The sequence below is a fragment of the Halichoerus grypus genome, chromosome 2 (assembly GCF_964656455.1).
Source record: "Halichoerus grypus chromosome 2, mHalGry1.hap1.1, whole genome shotgun sequence".
Taxonomy (NCBI): Eukaryota; Metazoa; Chordata; class Mammalia; order Carnivora; family Phocidae; genus Halichoerus; species Halichoerus grypus.
The window spans coordinates 29,377,767-29,397,342 of NC_135713.1; the positions used below are offsets into that span (position 1 = coordinate 29,377,767).

Here is a 19,576-nt window from a genome sequence, read left to right on the forward strand (position 1 = left end):
CAACCTGCTGATAGCCCTCTGACAAAGAGAGATAGCTGCTGCAGTTGTGAGTGAAAGCACCCCACGCAAAAATGCTAAAGAGATTTGCGGGCCTCTGGTGGGGAGTGCTGCATCTCTGCGGTCCATGTAGCAGAACAGACTTGGCTCCGTAATGTCAGTGGTGGTTGTTCACAGTGTGTGCTAATAACCAGTCAGTACAGATGGAACATCTCTGAACAATTAGTTGGATAGTATTACAACAGCTAAGAGGGTCATATCAAGGCTGGCCAGCTAACCAGTGTGCATTTAGCCTTCTTTTGTATAGAATTTGCGTGTGTATGAACTAATGTATGTCAACACATCATTGGCAGTCAGATAAGCTTATAGATTATGCCTCTGTTGACACTTCTGTTTTTAATGGAGTCATTATTTTCTATTACTATTGGGGTTTTTTATACTTAAAGAAACTTGTTTAGAAACATACAAAAAAAATTAGCTGAGGAAAGAAGAAGAAACAGAGCCATGTTTTAAAATTTGCTAAACATAGTGAGCATCATTTGGATAAAAATTTGGCACTATCTATACAAATTTAAAATGCAAATACCCTTTGACTTGGCAATTCTATTTCCAGAAGTTTTGCACATGTAGGAAAATATGTATATCCAAAGATATTAAGTTCAGTAATTTTTATGAAAGCAAAAGATTGAAAACAATATAAATGTCCTTCAATGGAGTCTGGCTCCCTTATAACACATCCATATAATTAAAGATAACAAGAAGATATAAAGAATGAGCTACATATATATGGATGGATGTGTCCCAGTTTCCTTAAGTAGAAAACTGACCAACAAGCAAAAACAGAAACCAGCTTGCAAAACATGCTGTCTGTATACCTGTGTTTTTACACAGTGGATGTACCTACACATGTATCTGATCGTTTATACACAGACTCCCTCTGGGAGGAAATACAAGAAGTGTGGGTGGTGGGTATCTTTTAGGTAGGAGAACAAAGGAGCGGGGAGGGGTGCGGGGTGGAGGGGCGTGAGGTGAAAGGGGCCTTCGAAGTTCTGTAGTCTGCCCATTAGTGCTGCTGGATTTTTTCCACTGTGCATGTAGTCCTTAAAATCTCAGACATGAAAATCACATATGATGTTAAAGTTAGATCCTTCATCAAAATAATTAGTTGTTAGAAATTAGAACAATAGCCTAGAAGTTCTAAGGCCAGCTTCCTGGCCTGGGTTCTAGCAAGGACTTACTATCCAGTAGGTTCTAAAAGTTATCTTCTCAGTGTCTCATTTTCTTCAATGGTAAGTAAGGTCTTTGACACCTTCCTATAAATTATATATTGTTAATATCACTCAGTAATCAGCAGTATTATTTCAGTATTTATGGAAATACTTCAGTAATTTACTTTGCATGTAAACACACACAAACCTATTTGGAGCAGTTTGCTATCAAGTGTATTTTAATGTAATCAGATTTAGGAATTTTTTCTTTCTTGGGTTTTGTTTTAGTTAGGAAGGCCACTGCATTCAAGATAATTCTTCAGATTCTCCCATCTTTCCATTAATATCTTTTTTTTTTAGAGTTAAATCTTTTATTCACCTGAAATTATTTTAGTGAAGGGAGTGAGAAAGGCATATTCGTTTCCTGTGGCCACTGGAACAAATTACCACAAACATGGTGGCCTGAAAAACAGAAATGAATTCTCTCACAGTTCTAGAGTCCAGAAGTCCGAAATCAAGGTGTCACGGGGAGCCACACTCCATACAGAGGCTCTAGGGGAAATCTGTTCCAGGCCTCTGCTAACTTCCAGAGTTTGCCTGCTAGCTTGGCTCGCAGTCACGTTGCCTCAGGCTCTTCTCAGTCCTCGCTTTGCCTAGTGGTTTTTGTTGGTCTCCTCTTCTCTCTTACAGGGATACCCATGATGTCATTTGGGGCCCACCCAAGATAATCTAGGATTATCTCCTCATCTTAAAATCCTTAGTCACATCTGCAAAGACCTTTTTTCCAAAATAAGGTCATATTCACAGCTTCTAGGGATTTAAGGTAGATATTTCAGCTACCACAGTAGAGCTCCAATTTAATTTTTTCCTCTTGGTTAACCAGTTGCTGTAACACTTTTTAATTGGATAATCTAGTTTTCCTCATTGAATTGAAATCACATCATTACACACACTGCACTTCCATATGAATTTAAACCCATTTATGGGCTCTCTGTTGTGCTCTGTTATTTGGTCTATTCAAGGAGCAGTATCAGACTGTTTTCATTGTTGTAGGGCTGCCTGTTCTCATTCTTCTTCTTAGTAAAACTTTTCTATTTTTGCAGGTTTCCATGACTTGAAGCTATGTAGTAACCGCCCCCCCCCAAATTCTTGGTGATATTTGTATTGGAATTGAGTTAATGTATATATTAACTTAGATTGAGTTTTACAATACTGGTTCTTTTAAACCAAGAGAAGGGTACGTCTTTCTATTCAGGCACATCTCTTTATCTCTCAGTAGTATTTTTAAGTGTTCATCTTTCACATTTTCTTTTAATTTTGTTTCTAGTTATTTTATCTTTCTGTGCCATTGTAAATAGAATCTTTTCTTCTGCTGAATTTATAACTCCTGTGTATATGGAAATGCTGTGTGGCCACATATATGTGTATTATTAATGTGTATATAGGCAGTTGTTTTATATACAGCTATTTACCCTGTTTTCCTGCTGTTTCAATAATTCTTTACTCAGTTTGCTTGTAGTTTCCAGGCATAAAATTATATCATATGCAAATAATGGTAAGTTTACCTCATCCTTTCTAATTATTTTAATTTACTTTTATTTTAATTAAAAATTTTTTTTATTTGAGTTTAGAGGACAAACAATGTTACATTACTTTCAGGTGTGCAACTTAGTGATTTGGCAAGTTTATACATTATGCTGTGCTCACCACAAGTGTAGCTCCCCTCAGTCCTGTTACATCACTGTTACAATATCATTGACTATATCCTCATGCTGTGCCTTTTATTCTGGTGACATATTCATTCCATAACTGGAAGCCTGTGTCTTCCACTCCCCTTCACCCATTTTGCCCAAACCCCACCCCTCTCCCCTGTGGCAACCATCAATTTGTTCTCTGTATTTATAGGTCTGATTCTGTTTTTTATTTGTTTATTCATTGTAGGGTTTTTTTGTTGTTGTTGTTTTTGGGGTTTTTTTAGATTCCACTGGTGAGTGCAATCCTACAGTACTTGTCTTTCTCTGACTAACTTAGTTCACTTAGCATAATACCATCCAGGTCCATCCATGTTGTCTCAAATGCCATGAACTTATCCCTTTTTATGGCTGTGTAATATTTCACTGTGCGTATGTATATCTCACATCTTTCTTATTCATTTTTCTATTGATAGACATTTAGATTGCCTCATATCTTGGCTATTGTAATTAATGTTGCAGTAAACATAGGGGTACATATAATCTTTTCAAATTAGTGTTTTTGTTTTCTTTGGGTAAATTACCCAATAGTGGAATTATTGGATCACATGGCATTTCTATTTTTAATTTTTTGAGGACCCTCCATACTGTTTTTCACAGTGGCTGTACCAGTTTACATTCCCACCAATAGTGTATGAGGTTTTCTTTTTCTCTACATCCATGCCAATACTTGTTGTTTCTTGTGTGTTTGATTTTAGTCATTCTGACTAGCGTGAGGTGATATCTCATTGTGGTTTTGAGTTGCATTTCCCTGATGATTAGTCTGTTGGCCATCTGTATGTCTTCTTTGGAAAAATGTCTATTCGGGTCCTCTGCCCATTTTTTAATCAGATTGTTGGGGGAGGTGTTTGGTGTTGAATTGCATAAGCGCTTTATATATTTTTAATATTAACCCCTTCTTGGATATGTCATTTGCAAATATCTTCTATTCAGTAGGTTGTCATTTAGTTTTGTTGATGGTTTCCTTTGCTGTGCAGAAGCTTTTTATTTTGATGTAGTCCTACTTACTTATTTTTGTTTTTGTTTCCCTTGCCTCAGGAGACACATCTAGAAAAATGTTGTTACAGCCGATGTCAGAGAAATTACTGCCTGTATTCTCTTTTAGAATTTTTGTGGTTTCAGGTCTCACATTTAGATCTGTAATCCATTTTGAGGGTTTTTTGTGTGTATGGTGTGATAAAGGGGTCCAGTTTTCCTTTTTTGCATGTAACTGTCCAGTTTTTTTTAGCACCATTTATTGAAGACACTGTCTTTTCCCCATCGCATGTTCTTGCCTCCTTTGTCATAGATTGTTTAAGCATTAAAGTGTGGGTTTATTTCTGGGCTCTCTATTCTGTTCTATTTAAACTATGTGTCTTTTTTGTGCCAGTAACATATTGTTTTGATTAATACAGCTTTGTAGTATGTCTTAAAATCTGGTATTGTGATACCTCCAGTTTTGTTCTTTTTTCTTGGGATTGCTTTGGAAATTCGGGGTCTTTTGTGGTTCCATACAAATTTTAAGATTATTTGTTCTAGATTTGTGAAAAATGTTGTTGGTATTTTCATAGGGATTGCACTGAATTGCTTTGGGTAATATGGACATTTTAATAATGTTTGTTCTTCCAATCCATGAGCATGGAATATCTTTCCATTTGTTTGTGTCTTCAGTTTCTTTCATCAGTGTTTTATAGTTTTTGGAGTACAGTCTTTCACCTCTTTGGTAAAGCTTATTTCTAAGATTCTTTTTGGTGCAATCATAAGTGGTATTGTTTTCTTAATTTCTCTTTCTGCTACTTTATTATTAGTGTGTAGAAACACTACTGATTTCTGGGTATTAATTTTGTATACTACAACTTTACTGAATTCATTTACTACTTCTAGTAGTTTTTTGTTGGGGTCTTCAGGATTTTTTTATGTATAGTATCATGTCATCTGCCAATGGTGATGGTTTAACTTCTTTACCATTATGGATGCCTCATTTCTTTTTCTTGTCTTATTATGGCTAGGACTTCTAGTACTGTGTTGAATAAAAGTGGCAAGAGTAGACATCCTTTTCTTATTCCTGATCTTAGAGAGAAAGCTCTCAGTTTTCACCACTGAATGTGATGTTAGCTGTGGGTTTTTCATATATGGCCATTAAAATGCTGAGGTATGTTCCCTCTAACCCCACTTTGTTGAAGGTTTTTATCATGAGTAGATGTTGCCCAATTTTTGTACTAGTTATCTAATTGTATTGACTAATACTGCCAGAACAATATTAAATAATTTCATGATAGCAGACATCTTTTTCTTAATTTGAACTTTAAAGGAATGACTCCATTAGGTTAAATCAGGTAATTGCCCTTTTCGTAGGTGAAAAAAAGTCAAATATCGGCAATTTCATATTGTTCAATTTAATGATATTTCTCCATAAAGCATGATTTTTGAAAACTCATACATACAAGATGTTAAGGATGAATCCATATCTTTCTCTCCCATTTTTTCAATAACAATTTATTGAACACCTACTATAGGTCAGGTACAGTTCTAGATTATGGGGATATAGTAGTTTTTATGGAGCTTATATTCAAGTTGGCAGAGACAGGCAATAAATAAGTCCCTAAATTTTAGATGATAGCTAGTGCAAAGAATAAAACTAAAATGGGGATGGGTGGATGTAGAGTAACTGGGGGAAGAAAAGGTTACTATTTTTTAGATATGATGATCGGGGTGAAACCTCTGCTTTGTGATTTTTGACTTGAATGAAATGAAGGAGTGAGCTATGTCGATATCCAAGGGAAGAGCATCCCATGCAAATAAAACACCATACAAAGACCAGAGGTATGTTCATCTGAAATAGATGCTGAATTTTATTGGATTGATTTATTGTATTTCTGTGGAAGTGATCATACGACTTTTCTACTTTGATCAATGAATATGATGAAGTATATTATTGGATTTCCTCATATTGAATTATCCTTGCATCTTTGGTATGACCCTCACATGGTTTGGTTTATTCTTTGTCCTGTGTCAGACTGGCTTCAGAAAAATTTTGTATGCTTTTCTGTATATACTCTCAAACTGTTTTGAATACCATTAAATCTATCTACTTTGTAAAGATTTGATAGAATTCACCTGTGAAACAGTCAGAACCTGGTGCTTTTGTGGAGGAGAGGGTAAATAGTGATTTCTTAATTTCTCTGTTTTCCATCCCCTCATGGTAAATACTCTATTTGGATTTTCCAACTCTTCTGAGTCTGCTCAGTAATTAATATTTCCTGGGGATTCATTCATCCAGATTTTCAGCTTTCTTTAAATAGAATTACCTGAAGCGGAAGTTCTTTTTTTTTCGGTGAGCATTAACAAAAGGTATTTTCCTGCATTATAGGTAATTTAGTTATATTTACAGTTGAATAATGTGCTAGCTTAAGTATCAGCTCTGCCGAATGGGGAGAACAGGTAATGTCATGTCTTTTACCCTGCGTGCGAGGAGATTGAAGCTTGCAGTCGACAGTGAGTGCAGCTAGCACTGTACTTCCGCTCTCTCTGTCCGTCATTCAGTGAGCTTTTCAGAGGACTGCGCTCTCTGTGAATATATGCCCTGCTGCTGCTTTTTCCTCCCATCTCCTTCCTTCCACCCAACTTTGTCACCTTCCATTTATTGCATACTAACTAAGTTCATGGCACTGGCTGTGGCATGTGATTTGTTAGCCAGGATTGCAGTGCTATTTCTCCTGCGTTCACCTGCTAGAGTATACTGTTTACTGCCAAGTGGCAAAGTCTTCGAAGGGAAGCTAATATTTAAAAGGATGTTTTCATAAAGGTCACTGTAATTGAGAATGTGTGTCTGGTTGTTTTTCTTCACTGCAATTGACTTGTGTCAGTGATGAAATGAAGATTTACTGTATCTCACTTTCTCACAGAAAAGCCCAATTAGACATTACATAAATCTCCCTGCTTGCACATGACATATACTCACCTTTGTTCTCCAGTGATGCTAACGAAGAGTCTTTAAACACTTTACCTGTGCCGATTGAGGACTCGAGTTTCATTCCTGGCACTAGCAGTGTAATAGCCATGGAAGTTTTAAAACACAGCAGGATCACAGAGGCCTCTTGTTCAGCCACACATAGTCAGATTGAATTACAGTTTCTTGTTAAAAGAAGTGGCTGTGGAGGGAGGGAAGAGGAGCTGGCTGGAGAGTGGGCAGGATATAGATCCAGAATGCTATTAGCTTACACATCAGACAGAGATGGACGTGTGTGGGAGCCTGGCCCCTGGCCAGCAGCCTGCCAGCCTGACAGCTCTGTCAGCCATGGTCACTTTTCTTGCCAGATAAGCTGCCATTATTGCTGGTTCCATCGATTTAGTTTTCAGTGTGTGTGTCTTGTCAGATACAGGATGCTTGGATATATGTGTATGTATTAAAATATCATTCCCATCTATAAAGGATCCATTTAAAGTCATGTTGAATTAGTAGGCAGTGTTTAAAGAGGTCATTCTTTGAATGAGTAAAGGTTTGTATATTATTTTTGCCAAGAAGAGAGAGACATAAGCCCGCAGAGGAGGAACATGTTAACTTTTTTCCTGAGTTATATTTAGGTGACTGATCGTCCCTGTCCACCATATTCCTGTGTAGAGGCCAGCATTTCTCAGAGTGGTTTTGTGGACTGCCTCGTGTCAGAATCCAGGGTGGGAGTAGGGGGTTAAAAATGCAGATTTCTGGACTGTACCTCAGACCAACTCAGATTCTGTGAGCTTGAGCTAGAAATCTGCAACTTAAGAAGTTTCCCAGGTGATGATTTTGTGCACTAAAGTAAACCACAAATAAACCACAAATGATTTACCCCTAGAAAATTAAAATGTACAGAATAGATTATGCTGAAGAAACAGATTATTTACATAACAAATAATTTCCCCCAGTATTTTTTTTAATAGCAAGGTGCTGTGTTGTATTTAATATAGAAATTATTTTACCAAGTGTATTATTCTACATACAACTTTTTGAAAACATACTTTTTACATGAAGTGAGGAATACGTGATAGCCAAAGCAAGGGGTATAATAATAATAATAATAATGACACTTTTATTATACTTACACTGTGCCAGCCTTGTTTAAGAACTTTGTATATATTATTCATTTAATCTTCACAACAGCCCTGTGAAGGAAGTGGTATTATTGTCCCCATTTTACAGATGAGGAAGTTGAGGCTTGTAACTTGACTAGAGCCACGCAGGTAGCAGGCGGCAGAATGGGGATTTGAACGCAGGCAGTCTGGCTTCGGAGTCAAGCTTCTGCTCTTGACGACTACAGTGTACTGCTTCTCATCACAAAGCAGCTGGTGGCAGTTTTTTAAAAAACTGAAGTACTAGTGAAGCTGAAAAGACTACCGTGGGAGCCAGCACGGCAGAGCCGAACGCTAGACTAAGAATCAGAAGTTCCGGGCTGTCGTTCCGCCGTGCGCTTTGCTGACCTGGCCGGAGGCTGTTTCCGGTGTGTGAATGTGTGGGGAAAGCGGGGCTACGGCCCCGGGAATGCTGGGTTGTGTGGCTGGGCGGCCGCAGGCCTGTGTACTCTCCAAAGATTTTATCCTTCTAACTTGTTTAACCATTTGGTGATAAGGCAGGTAATGGTGTGATTTTAGAGGGTTCTTTTTGTTTTCCTTTTCTCTTTCTCTTTTGGTTTCCCATTTCCACAGGTTTCATGTTTGTCCCCTTTTCTACCCTCACCCAGGCTTTGAACTCACACACCCGGCATTATGAGTTAGTGTGCCCTCTTTAATGAGTCCGAGATATGTTTATCTGTTTTCCAAAATATTATGTGTTCATTTTTTGAAGAAAATAGAACATTCTTTATCTAGAAACATCATGTTGCATCTCATCTTCCTATTCATCCCTAATATTTAAAAAAAAAAAAATTATCTTTGATTAGCTCTTCACCAGAAAGAAGGGCCCATTTCAAGTGGAATCTTTTGGTCAAGCCCTTTATTTAATCTTAATAATTCTGCAATTGTGATGACTGGGTCACAGTTCATCTGGACCACATTCATTCTAACAGGGTTAACAAGTGTGTCAGATTGTCAGGTCATGGCTATAATTGACTTTGGCTTTGAGGTTTTCCTTCATAATAAACAATGGGCCCTGAGCCAAAAAAGCTTGTGGTTTATATTCACATACTGATGATTGAATATTACAAGTGATTTCTCCTCATACTCATTCTGTGACCCTGGAACTGGCTTTATGCTTTTTGAATGAATCATATCAGAAGAATATCCATAATTAAAAAGAATGTGACCTGTGCACTTTCCATTGCAGCTGAAAACATTCTGAGATTCTTCTGTGGCCTGAGCACTAGGAAGGGAGTGTAGAAGGCCTAGGTTAGAGCTTAGTCAGAAGAGAGAAGACAGCCCTGCTGACAGTTTGAATCTTTCGCACAAACAGTGCACCCCAGAAATGTCCTCATACAATATTGCAGGGGGAATCTTTATTCATTACTGACTATTCTGCATAAAATTCTTCTGGATGGAAACACTGAAGGTGGGACTCAGTTTTTGTTGGGCTTCTGACATTTTTCCATTAACACACAGTTGCTGGGAAAGACTTGCTTTGTAGAAATATGTCTGAGAATTCAGTTTAAAAAATGTCCCAAGGGGAAAATTATTCAGCACGTAGTATCATCTAAACAGAATTGATAGATTTGAGAAAGACATTTGCTTAAACTTTTATCTTTGCTCCATGAAATATTAACTATTAGCAAATGCAGAGTTTACTGAAGCTAAAACAAAATGAAACAAAAAACCTTTCGGCCCTTCTCTGATTATTTAATGGTTCATAACAATAACTATGTTGATATGTAATCTGTTCTTTTCTTGGTAATTCTAGTAAACAAGTTGACATATATAGTCAAGTGAAAAATGTTTACTATTCACCAAGTGAGTTAATCAAACTGGAAAACACGTTTCACAACCAGCCTTCTGTAAGTTTAAGTTTTCAGTTAACACTTAGAAAAATGGGTTAGTGTGGGCCATAAACCAGTAAATTAGATAGTCTGGATAAAGCTGATTTCCATAAGGTGGGTTACTCTGTTGGTCCTCAGTGAGGTTTACCGTGTCCCTACTGACCTGTTGAGCAGCCGCGGTGATTATACCCTTGGCTGAATGGAAGGTTCCCCTTACCTCGTTTTCCTTCAGGTCAGTCTCTTTATAGGCTTTGTTTTGGGCAACTGACATAAATCTTCCATGAGGCTGGAAGTTTGAGTTGGCAACTTCCTGTCACTTGAGAAAGCAGGTATAGAATCCTGGAGGAACTGATTAAATAGACGGGAATGGGTCAGAAAAGGAAATACTTTTTTCTCAAGTTGGTGAAATATATCTCTTGCTCATTTTTTATTTATATGTGTTATTTCCTAAGTTCAGTTATTTCCATGTGTTCAGTGCCCAGTTGTTTTGGTTTGTTTTTCTCTTCCTTATGGAAGCACCCAACAAAGTCTGTGTTACAATCAGTGTGCAAATTCTGTTTCTTCAAGCAGCCCAGAAAGGAATCCACTTTTGTGGCCAGTGACAATGTTAATAGAGACTTGGAGTATTTTGTTGTTGTTTATTTGTTGGTTTCCTATTGGTTTTAAAAGCAGGGACTTCTGGACTAACTTTTAAGTGTTTTCAAATCCATTAGCATTTTTTTTTTTTTTTTTTGCGTGTGTCATTTTACTCCTGCTTGGCATTGTTGATTTATTTTTATAGTAGTTATCTATGTCAAGGGCAAATTAGGCCATCCCCCAGGGAAGAAATCTTTTGGTTCTATTCCTAACTCTGCCTAATCATCTCTGTTTCTCATTGTCTTAAAAAGTAGTGACTGAAGAAATCCATTTTAAATGCCCTAGATAATCTGAATTTAATTTTTTTTGGGGGGGGGATCTTTCTCATATATGAGGTTCCAAATTGTTTCAAAAGAATAACTGCTGGAAATAAATTTAAAAATAACAGTTGCTGAAAAGAAAGAATAGCTGCAAGATTTAAAGCTGTAATTCTCTCACTTTGCTTCTGTAAAACGCTGGCATTCTCTAGACTAGACAGAGATGTTCAGTGTACGCAAGTCAAATGCCCTTTTTGGAGGAACCTGGTCTTTATTCAGCAAACCACATATAGCTCTTATGGAAGGCTCTGGATGGTGCTGTGAGAACGTTGGTATTGGGGGCAGGATGGATTGGAACACGGGAAACTTCTCTCTGTGGGCTACCTCTCCCTTTACCTGCTCATGCGTCACTCCCAGGGATTAAAGACTGCTCTTTCAGGGGTGGGCCTGTGAGAGTACGGCCTCGAACCCCGTTCTTTCACCCAGTCTTCAGTGGCATCATCTAGGGCCAGCTTCTTCTAAGGTGAGAAGTACTTTCCTACAGTTAAAGGAAGCTCGTCAGGTGTCAAAGTTGATGTTAAGAAGACAGACTCTTACTCCACAGCCTGGTTTCAGAACCCTGCTTTACTGCTTTCTTTCCCCCGCTGGGAGGGAAGGTGTTCCCACAGGTGCTGTTCAGTGCGCTCTACCAACCGGTGCTCATGAGGGAAGTATAGGAACTGAGAGTAAGCATGCAGGAAATTGTAGAGCAATTGATACGTTTTTGGAATCTAATTAAAATTTGGATTTGCACTTTGCAGTCTTTTTATTTTTCTAGAAATATAGTATTTGTCTGCAAGGGATTGGAAATTAGAAAACAAAGCCTGGCCTTGCACCACAGATGGTTTGAGAAGCGCTGCTCTAGGCAGGGCCCCAGATTGGAGGCTAAGGCCTTCTCCAGGGTGCCTCCTATTTATTCTAGTAGCAGGTTCATTATTCCTTATTCCCAAGTCCAAGAGTCTGGTTCTTCTTTTTTTAATAAAAAAGTTTTTTTTAATGTTGGTAAAATATACATAACCTAAAATTTACCCTCTTAACCATTTTTAAGTGTACATTTCAGTCCTGTTAAGTACATTCACTTTGTTGTGCCGCCAATCTTCAGAACTCTTCTCATCTTGCCAAACTAAAACTCTATACTCACTAAACAAGAGCTTTTCCTTTCCTCCTCTATCTAGTCCCTGGCAACCACCATTCTGCTTTCTGTTCTCATGGGTATGACTCTCTTGGTACTGTATATAAGTGGAATGACACAATATATGTCTTTTTGTGACTGGCCTATTTCACTTAGCATAATGTCTTTAAGGTTCATCTATGTAGCATTTGCCAGAATTTCTTTCCTTTTTAAGGCTGAATAATATTTCATTGTATGTATCACCACATTTTGTTTATCTGTTCTTCTATCCACGATACTTAGGTTGCTTCTACCTTCTGACTATTCTAAGTAATGTTGCATTGAACATGGGTGTACAAATATTTCTTTAAGACCCCACTTTCAATTCTTTTGGGCATATTTCCTGAAGTGGAATTGCTAGATCACATGGTAATTTTATTTTTAATTTTTTGAGGAACTACCGTGTTGTTTTCCATAGAGGCTGCACCATTTTACATTCCTACCATCACTGCTCAAGGGTTCCAGTTTCCCCACATCCTGGCCAATACTTGGTATTTTGTTTGGGTTTTGTTTGTTTGTTTTTTGTTTGATAGTAGCCATCCTGGTGGGTGTGAGGTGTTATCTCATTGTGGTTTTGATCTGCATTTCCTTAATGCTTAGCAATATTGAGCATCTTTTTATGTGCTTGTTAGTCTTTTGCTGTCTTCTTTGGAGAAATATCTATTGAAGTCCTTCGCCCTGTTTTTAAATGGTTGTTTGGGTTTTTTTTGTTGTTGTTTTTGTTGTTATTGTTGAGTTGTAGGAGTTCTTTATATATTCTAGGTATTAATCCCTTACAAAATATATGATTAGCAAATATTTTCTCCCTTTTCATAGGTTGCCTTTTCAGTCTGTTGATTGTATCCACTGATACACAGGTTTTAAATTTGATGTAGTTCAATTTACCTGGGGTTTTTATGTGCTTATGCTTTTGGTGTCTTACCAAAGAAATCATTGCCATATCCAATGTCATAAAGCTTTTCCATGGTATTTTTACAGTTTTTGCTCTAGGTTTAGGTCTTTGATCCATTTTGAGTTAATTTTTGCGTATGGTATAAGGTAAGGGTCCAGTTTTATTTATTGCTTTTGGTACAACTTTGCCAGCACCAGTTTTTGCAAGGAGCCTACTTCTTACACTCAGGTATTCCCTACCTGGCCGATACAATGAGAGACAAAGTGGTAAACAAGCACTGCTGGGAAAATTTGGACACTAGCTTCTCCTTGGGGGAAGGAGAGCCTGGCTGTTTGAAAGCTAACTGTCATGATTTCATGTTGCATATACATAATATGGTTATTTTACTGGTAATATTGTTATTAGTTCAAAAACTGAAATTTAAAATACTAAATTTCGTGGAGTTCCTCAAAGAGACCATTCTACCTTCCAAACAAATTCATATCCCCTAAGTTAAGATACCTGGAGAGGACAAAGGAAACTGTTGTGATCTGGTAATTCAGCCTGACAGTCTAAGTGATTCTGATGTAAAAGTTTACTCAGTGAATTTTTCTGAGTTTAGGGCTGGGGGGAAGAGTTATCTCCTTTGAAAACTAATACATTTCCTTTGTCTTTGTCTTGACTACTAGGAAATTGAGTGTTGTATTATTATGTTTACCCTTCTCCTTATTCGTTTTGATTTTCTTTATAAGTCCATTTTATTGAGGTATAATTTATGTATAATAAAATGCAAAATGCACCCATTTCAAGTCTTGACAAATGTATACACCTGTGTAATCACTTCAGTCAAGATGATGGAACATTTCCATCCCCCCCAAAACATTCCCCATGCCTCCTCACAATCATTACTCCCTTTCTGCCCTCTGTGAAATAGTTCCATTCATTCTGTGCCCTTCCAGTTAGCCACCAACTTGCAAAAAATACTTTTGGGAAGTAGGTACAATATGAGAGCAATTACTTAAATGAAATAACCTTTTTAAACTGTAGGTTCTGTTCTTCCTGTGATCTATCATTTAATTTCTTTTTTTATTTCCAAAAAAACACCATTAAAATTTCTTAGTACTTAAGTCTCATAGCAACTAACATCGATGAGCTGGTGTCTTTTTTTTTTAATTTAATTTTATTATGTTAGTCACCATACAATATATCATTAGGGTTTTTTTTTTGGTTTTTTGATGTAGTGATCCACAATTCGAGCTGGTGTCTTAGGATGCATTGCCAGATATGGTTACAAGACCATGTTATTTTTTTCTCTTTAGAAATTAAACATCTCATTCAAAGGATTTTTAAACCACATTGTTCCCATATTGGTTTGTCCATACCTTAGCAGTCCACATATTTGCCAGAAGATGAAATACGTAATGAGCACCAGTTGCCCTACTGTTGCATGTTAGAGAGCTGGGGTCGGGGGAAGAGGAGCGGGGGTGCTTTCTAGTAACTCAGCAACTCATGACCTATGAAAAGCTGCAGCTGTTTTTGGAAATGTTAGAGCTATGACCTGTTCGTAGATGTCATAACAATGTCTTGAAGTGAAAGAATTTCAACTGACTGGATTGTGTATGGGGACACCGTGGGCTGCAGGTAGGTGTGTGGGTCACTAGAGAGACAGGAGTTTTGACTAACCTATGCATGACGAATTCCAGTACATGGCTTGCATCAGAGCACCATCAGGGTGAATGTGGATGGTTTATACTTCTTCCCAGGATAATAAAGAGATAGCAACAAGTAACATAAGGTTTTAACCCTGTTTTCACTTGTCAAAGAAAAGGAATGGTTGTTGTCATTATTTTAACATTCTGGAATTACCTTGATATAATGAATTGAATTTAAGATGAAGATGTGAGTTAAAATATATCTTTAGATATAGGGCTTTAATATTTCCTCGTAATGTGTGCAGCCCCTCTGGAAAACAGTAATGGAGGAGGTTCCTCAAAAAGTTAAAAACAGAACTACCCTACAATCCAGCAATTGCACTACTAGGTATTTACTCAAAGGATACAAAAATACAGATTCGAAGGGACACATGCACCCTAATGCTCATAGCAGCATTATCAATAATAGCCAAACTATGGAAAGAGCCCAAATGTCCATCGACTGATGAATGGATAAAGAAGATGTGGTATATATATATAATGGAATATTACTCAGCCATCAGAAAGAATGAAATCTTGCCATTTGCAATGACGTGGATGGAGCTAGAGAGTATTACGCTAAGTGACCTAAGTCAGTCAGAGAAAGACAGATACCATATGATTTCACTCATATGTGGAATTTAAGAAACAAAACAGATGAACCTATGAGAAAGGAAAAAAAAAGGAGAGGGCAAACCATAAGAGACTCCTAACGATAGAGAACAAGCTGAGGGTTAATGGAGGGGGGTGGGGGGATGGGCTAAATGGGTGATGGGCATTAAGGAGCACACTTGCTGTGATGAGCACTGGGTGTTATATGTAAGTGATGAATTACTAAATTCTCCTGAAACCAAAAAAATAAGAAAGCTTTCAAAAAATATTTCCTCGTAATGTGATAGAGCTGTTTTTAAAAGGGAATCAGCAGTAGCATAACCAAAAGGAGCATAAATTATAACCATTTCACATATTCTTGAAATTATTTTCTGTGTGAATGGTGTAAAAAGAAGAGTCGTTGAACCAGGTATGTTTACAAAGCCCAGAACATCCTAACGCAAAGATCGCTTTTGAGGCACCATGTGCCAATATTACAACAATGGTAGTCAGTGATGCATCCTAAAATGCTTGACATTTCCATGCACTGAACTGGGTTTTGGGGTGGAGAGAATGTCCCATCTGTTTGTTTTGTTGTTTTATTTTTGCTGGCAGTGCTCAAGTTACTCTGTATGTTATCCATCATTTTAGACTCATTAAATAAGAAAGCAATTATCTCAAATTCTCCTGTTCATGTGCACCATAATCACGTGTATTTGGACTACTTAATTCTAGGAACAATGCAGAGAGCTGTAAATAAAGATCATGTGTGTTCTTGCGTGGTGACTCTAATTTGGACTCCCAAACAGTCCTAATTAGCCTGAGTTTGAAGTAGAGGATGGTTATGAATATACAAGATTTTACTGAATTTGATGTATTTTCATTTTATTTAAGAAAAGGACAGCATACAGTGTGCCACAGAGGGAAATCTTTAAGAGAATCTTTGGCTCTTTTGATGAACAAAATTAAATTTCTGTTACCCTTTTCTTTGCCAGAAGTTTAATGATTGATATTTAATAATTGAGATGTAGTTGATCCCCAGATGTGCTTCCACTTGATGAAAGTAGCAAAGTCTAATCTAATAAACACTTGCTGACTAAATTTTTCCTCTTTTCATTAACTTTCTTTTAGGACTCAACCCAAAACCATGTTTGCCCAAGTTGAATCTGATGATGAGGAAGCAAAGAATGAGCCAGAATGGAAAAAGCGTAAAATTTGAAGACTCTCACATGAGAGCTGTTTGCATGAGGGGGAGTGATATTGGACAGTTGTTTTGTTTTGTTTTTTAAATGAAATAAAAAATACATTTTTATGAACACCTTTTGTAGTTTGCATTATTGAACCTTTAAAAGATTGGTAGCTACCCTTCACTAAAATTGTGCTTATATTTTCTTAACTACAACTATGAATCTGTATTATAAATAAATAAGAAACAGATTCTTAGCCTATTACCAAGTAGTTTAGGAACTTTATTCAACAATTAATTGGTCTTGTACAGATTCTTATAATGTTGAGGGAGGGAAATGTACATTGAAATGGACATGTGTCTTGAGCAATTCTAGGAGCATAATATGGAAGTAGACATCAAAAAGTTTCATATTTCTGTATAATTTCACGGTAGTTGTTTACATGATTATAAATAATTAGGCTGAGTTCAGGCTTTAAAAGCATTGCCGTACTAGGAAAGAACATGTATCTGATTATCCTTAAAGAGCAGAATGCAGTGTTTAGGATTTAGGAAGCAGGCTTTAAAGTCAGACCCATGTGGGTTCAAACCTTGGCTCTGCTCTTTACTGTCTAGGTCACCTTGGGAGTTATTAAACTTCTGTCTTCTAGCCTCAGATGATGATAGCACCACCCTCATAGGTTTGTTACAGGATTAGATGAGATACTCCTTGGATAGCATTTGGTATAGTATCTGGCATGTAATAAATATATACCATTTCCTATTTTAAAATAGAGCTAATGATACCTACTTTGCCGGATTTTTATCACTGTTAAATTGGAAAAATATGGAAATGTTTTGTACCTATAATTAGAAGACATTAAAACAGTGTTCTAAAAGACCCTTGTGCTTTTGTGGCTAGAAAACTAAAACAAAAGTTGGCAGTTTGCCCAAAGTAATAATGAGTCAATAGAATAAAATTCTGTGGACTGCTTTCACACAGACCTGGGGTAATAATATTGCATGTCAAATAGTCCCCACTAGAAAATTCAGGAATTTTTAATCCTCTTGCCTTTTTCTCTCCTGCTCTCATTTGTCCTGGTGAATTAAATAATTCTAAAAATGAATGATGACCCAAAATGTGTGTTGGAAGGTTGCAGGCCTCACATATGCACCCCCTCCCAAAAAATCTTTTTTACCAAGATCACAGGTACACAGCCTTCCTGCCCCTACAGTTCTGGGGTGGGTGGCAGTGGGCATTCCTCTATAAATAAATCCTAAAATCTTTCATTTTTGTCATCTACTCTCTGTCCTTTTCCTCTTCCAGCCCCATCTTCATTCTATTCCCCTTCCCTCATCACTTAGCTTATAGGTAATAAGAACTAACTTTTGCTATGTGCCTACTTTCTGATGGCTTCTATTCTGAGTTCTTTACCTGCAATAGCTCATTTAATCTTCACAAAAAAACCCATGAGTAGGTAAAATTGCTAAACCCATTTTACAGACAAAAGAGATTCAAGAAGTCAATCTATCTGAGATTATAGTTAGGGAAGGCTATACGAAGACACCCAAGATTTCTAAGCATCAGTAATTAACAAACTGCTCCAAGTTTCTTATTTCTGTTGAAATATACTTCATCCAAAATCAATTACAGACCAATATTTTGTTCCAAGTGCTTAGGATTTGTAAATTTACGGTTTCTTGGATAAAATTTACTGAAAGCATTTCGTATTTTTTTCCTGTCTTAACATAAACATTGCACCATATGGAAGTATTCGTCTTGCACAGCCAAAAGTTGTCGTGGAGGGTTGGAGGGAGGAATAAAAACTTGATCATAGTGGTCTTGGCGGAGCCAGCTATGATGTAAGGGGAGAGAAAGACAGAATTAGCACGAAGACGATTTTCTCATTGTTACCCACAACACAAGTGGCCCTTTTCAGGCTTGAGATGATTATCCCACTTGAGAATTTGATACAAAATTATTTTTCCACACAAGATTGGCAAAAGACACATAGGATTTCCATATCAATTTTGGTGAATGAGGACCTCAGAACCAGGACTGGACGAATAGTGGGTGCTCATTGGACCTGTAGTCCCATCACCAGGGTAGAATCTCCAGTTGGTATTCCCCAGGCCCTCACACTCCCCATGCCCCTTGGGCCTCATTATCTTACCCCATACAACATTACATTCCCTATCTCGGTCAACTGCATTTCTATTTGCTCAAATAAGGGACCTGGAAGTCATAATAATGACTCTTCCCTTACCGCCCCCCCCACCTCATGTAATCATTTGCCAGTTTCCATCCATGCCATCTGCTGACCATCTTCTATTTGACCTTCGCCTCTTTCCCTGCTGCCCCTGCTAGAATTTAGTCCCTCTTATCCCTCACCAGGACCTCCCAGGAGCCTCCCTCCCAAATAATCTCCCTGTTTTTCATTTGGTCTTCATCAAATCCATCTTTTATTCTGCCGTCAGACTTAGCTTTCTAAAACTAAAACCCATCATTTCATCCCTCTGCGTAGAGCCTTCCGGAGTGTCTGTGTCAGTAGTTTGAACCCATTTGTGTGGCGCTTAGGATGCCCACATTTGGCCTCTCCCCGTCTTTCCGGCTTTAACTCCTGCTGATCTTGCACATGCTTCTCAGTTCCAGCAACTCTGTATCTGGGAAGTACCAGGTGCTTTGCACCTCAATGCCTTTGCACATACTGTCCCGACTTCTTCCCTTGTCTGCCTGTTTGTTTTTGAATATGAGGATCGGGGGCGCCTGGGTGGCTCTGTCGGTTAAAGCGTCTGCCTTCAGCTCAGGTCGTGATCCCAGACTCCTGGGATCAAGTCCGGCATCGGACTCTGCTCAGCGGGGAGTCTGCTTCTCCCTCTCCCACTCCCCCTGCTCATGTTCTCTCTCTTTCACTCTCTCTCTCTCAAATAAATAAATAAAATCTTAAAAAAAAAAAGAATATGAGGATCAATGTCACCTTTCCTGAGCAGCCTTCCATGACCCACCCTGGCAGACAATTTGTTGCTCCCTCCTTTGCCCTCATGGTTGCTTACATATCTCTATGCTGCGGCCCTTATATGTTCATTGTAAGTGTGTGTGTGTGGCTTGTGGGCTTGAGTGTGTTTCTCCCACTGGGATGTAGGTTGTAAAAACTAAAGCACACTGGGTTCTGTGAATGTTCAATGAATTTGTTTAATGAGTAAGAGGAGCCATATTTTATTCACATTTGTATTCCTAGCCCTTAGCCCCAAGAAGGGGTTAAAATTTAAATATTTGAC

The 19,576-nt window shown here is 37.8% G+C and overlaps 1 protein-coding gene across 2 annotated transcripts in view; it reads left to right on the forward strand.

Moving 5' to 3' along the window:
- WDR70 (WD repeat domain 70) overlaps positions 1–16,448 on the forward strand; it is a 305,434-nt gene extending 288,986 nt beyond the window's left edge. For both annotated transcript variants that reach the window (XM_078066655.1, XM_078066656.1), the window contains one exon: positions 16,264–16,448. In XM_078066655.1, the coding sequence (XP_077922781.1) occupies positions 16,264–16,351 (88 nt within the window). In that variant the 3' untranslated portion in view covers positions 16,352–16,448. The remainder of the gene's footprint in view (positions 1–16,263) is intronic.
- The last annotated feature ends 3,128 nt before the right edge of the window (positions 16,449–19,576 follow it).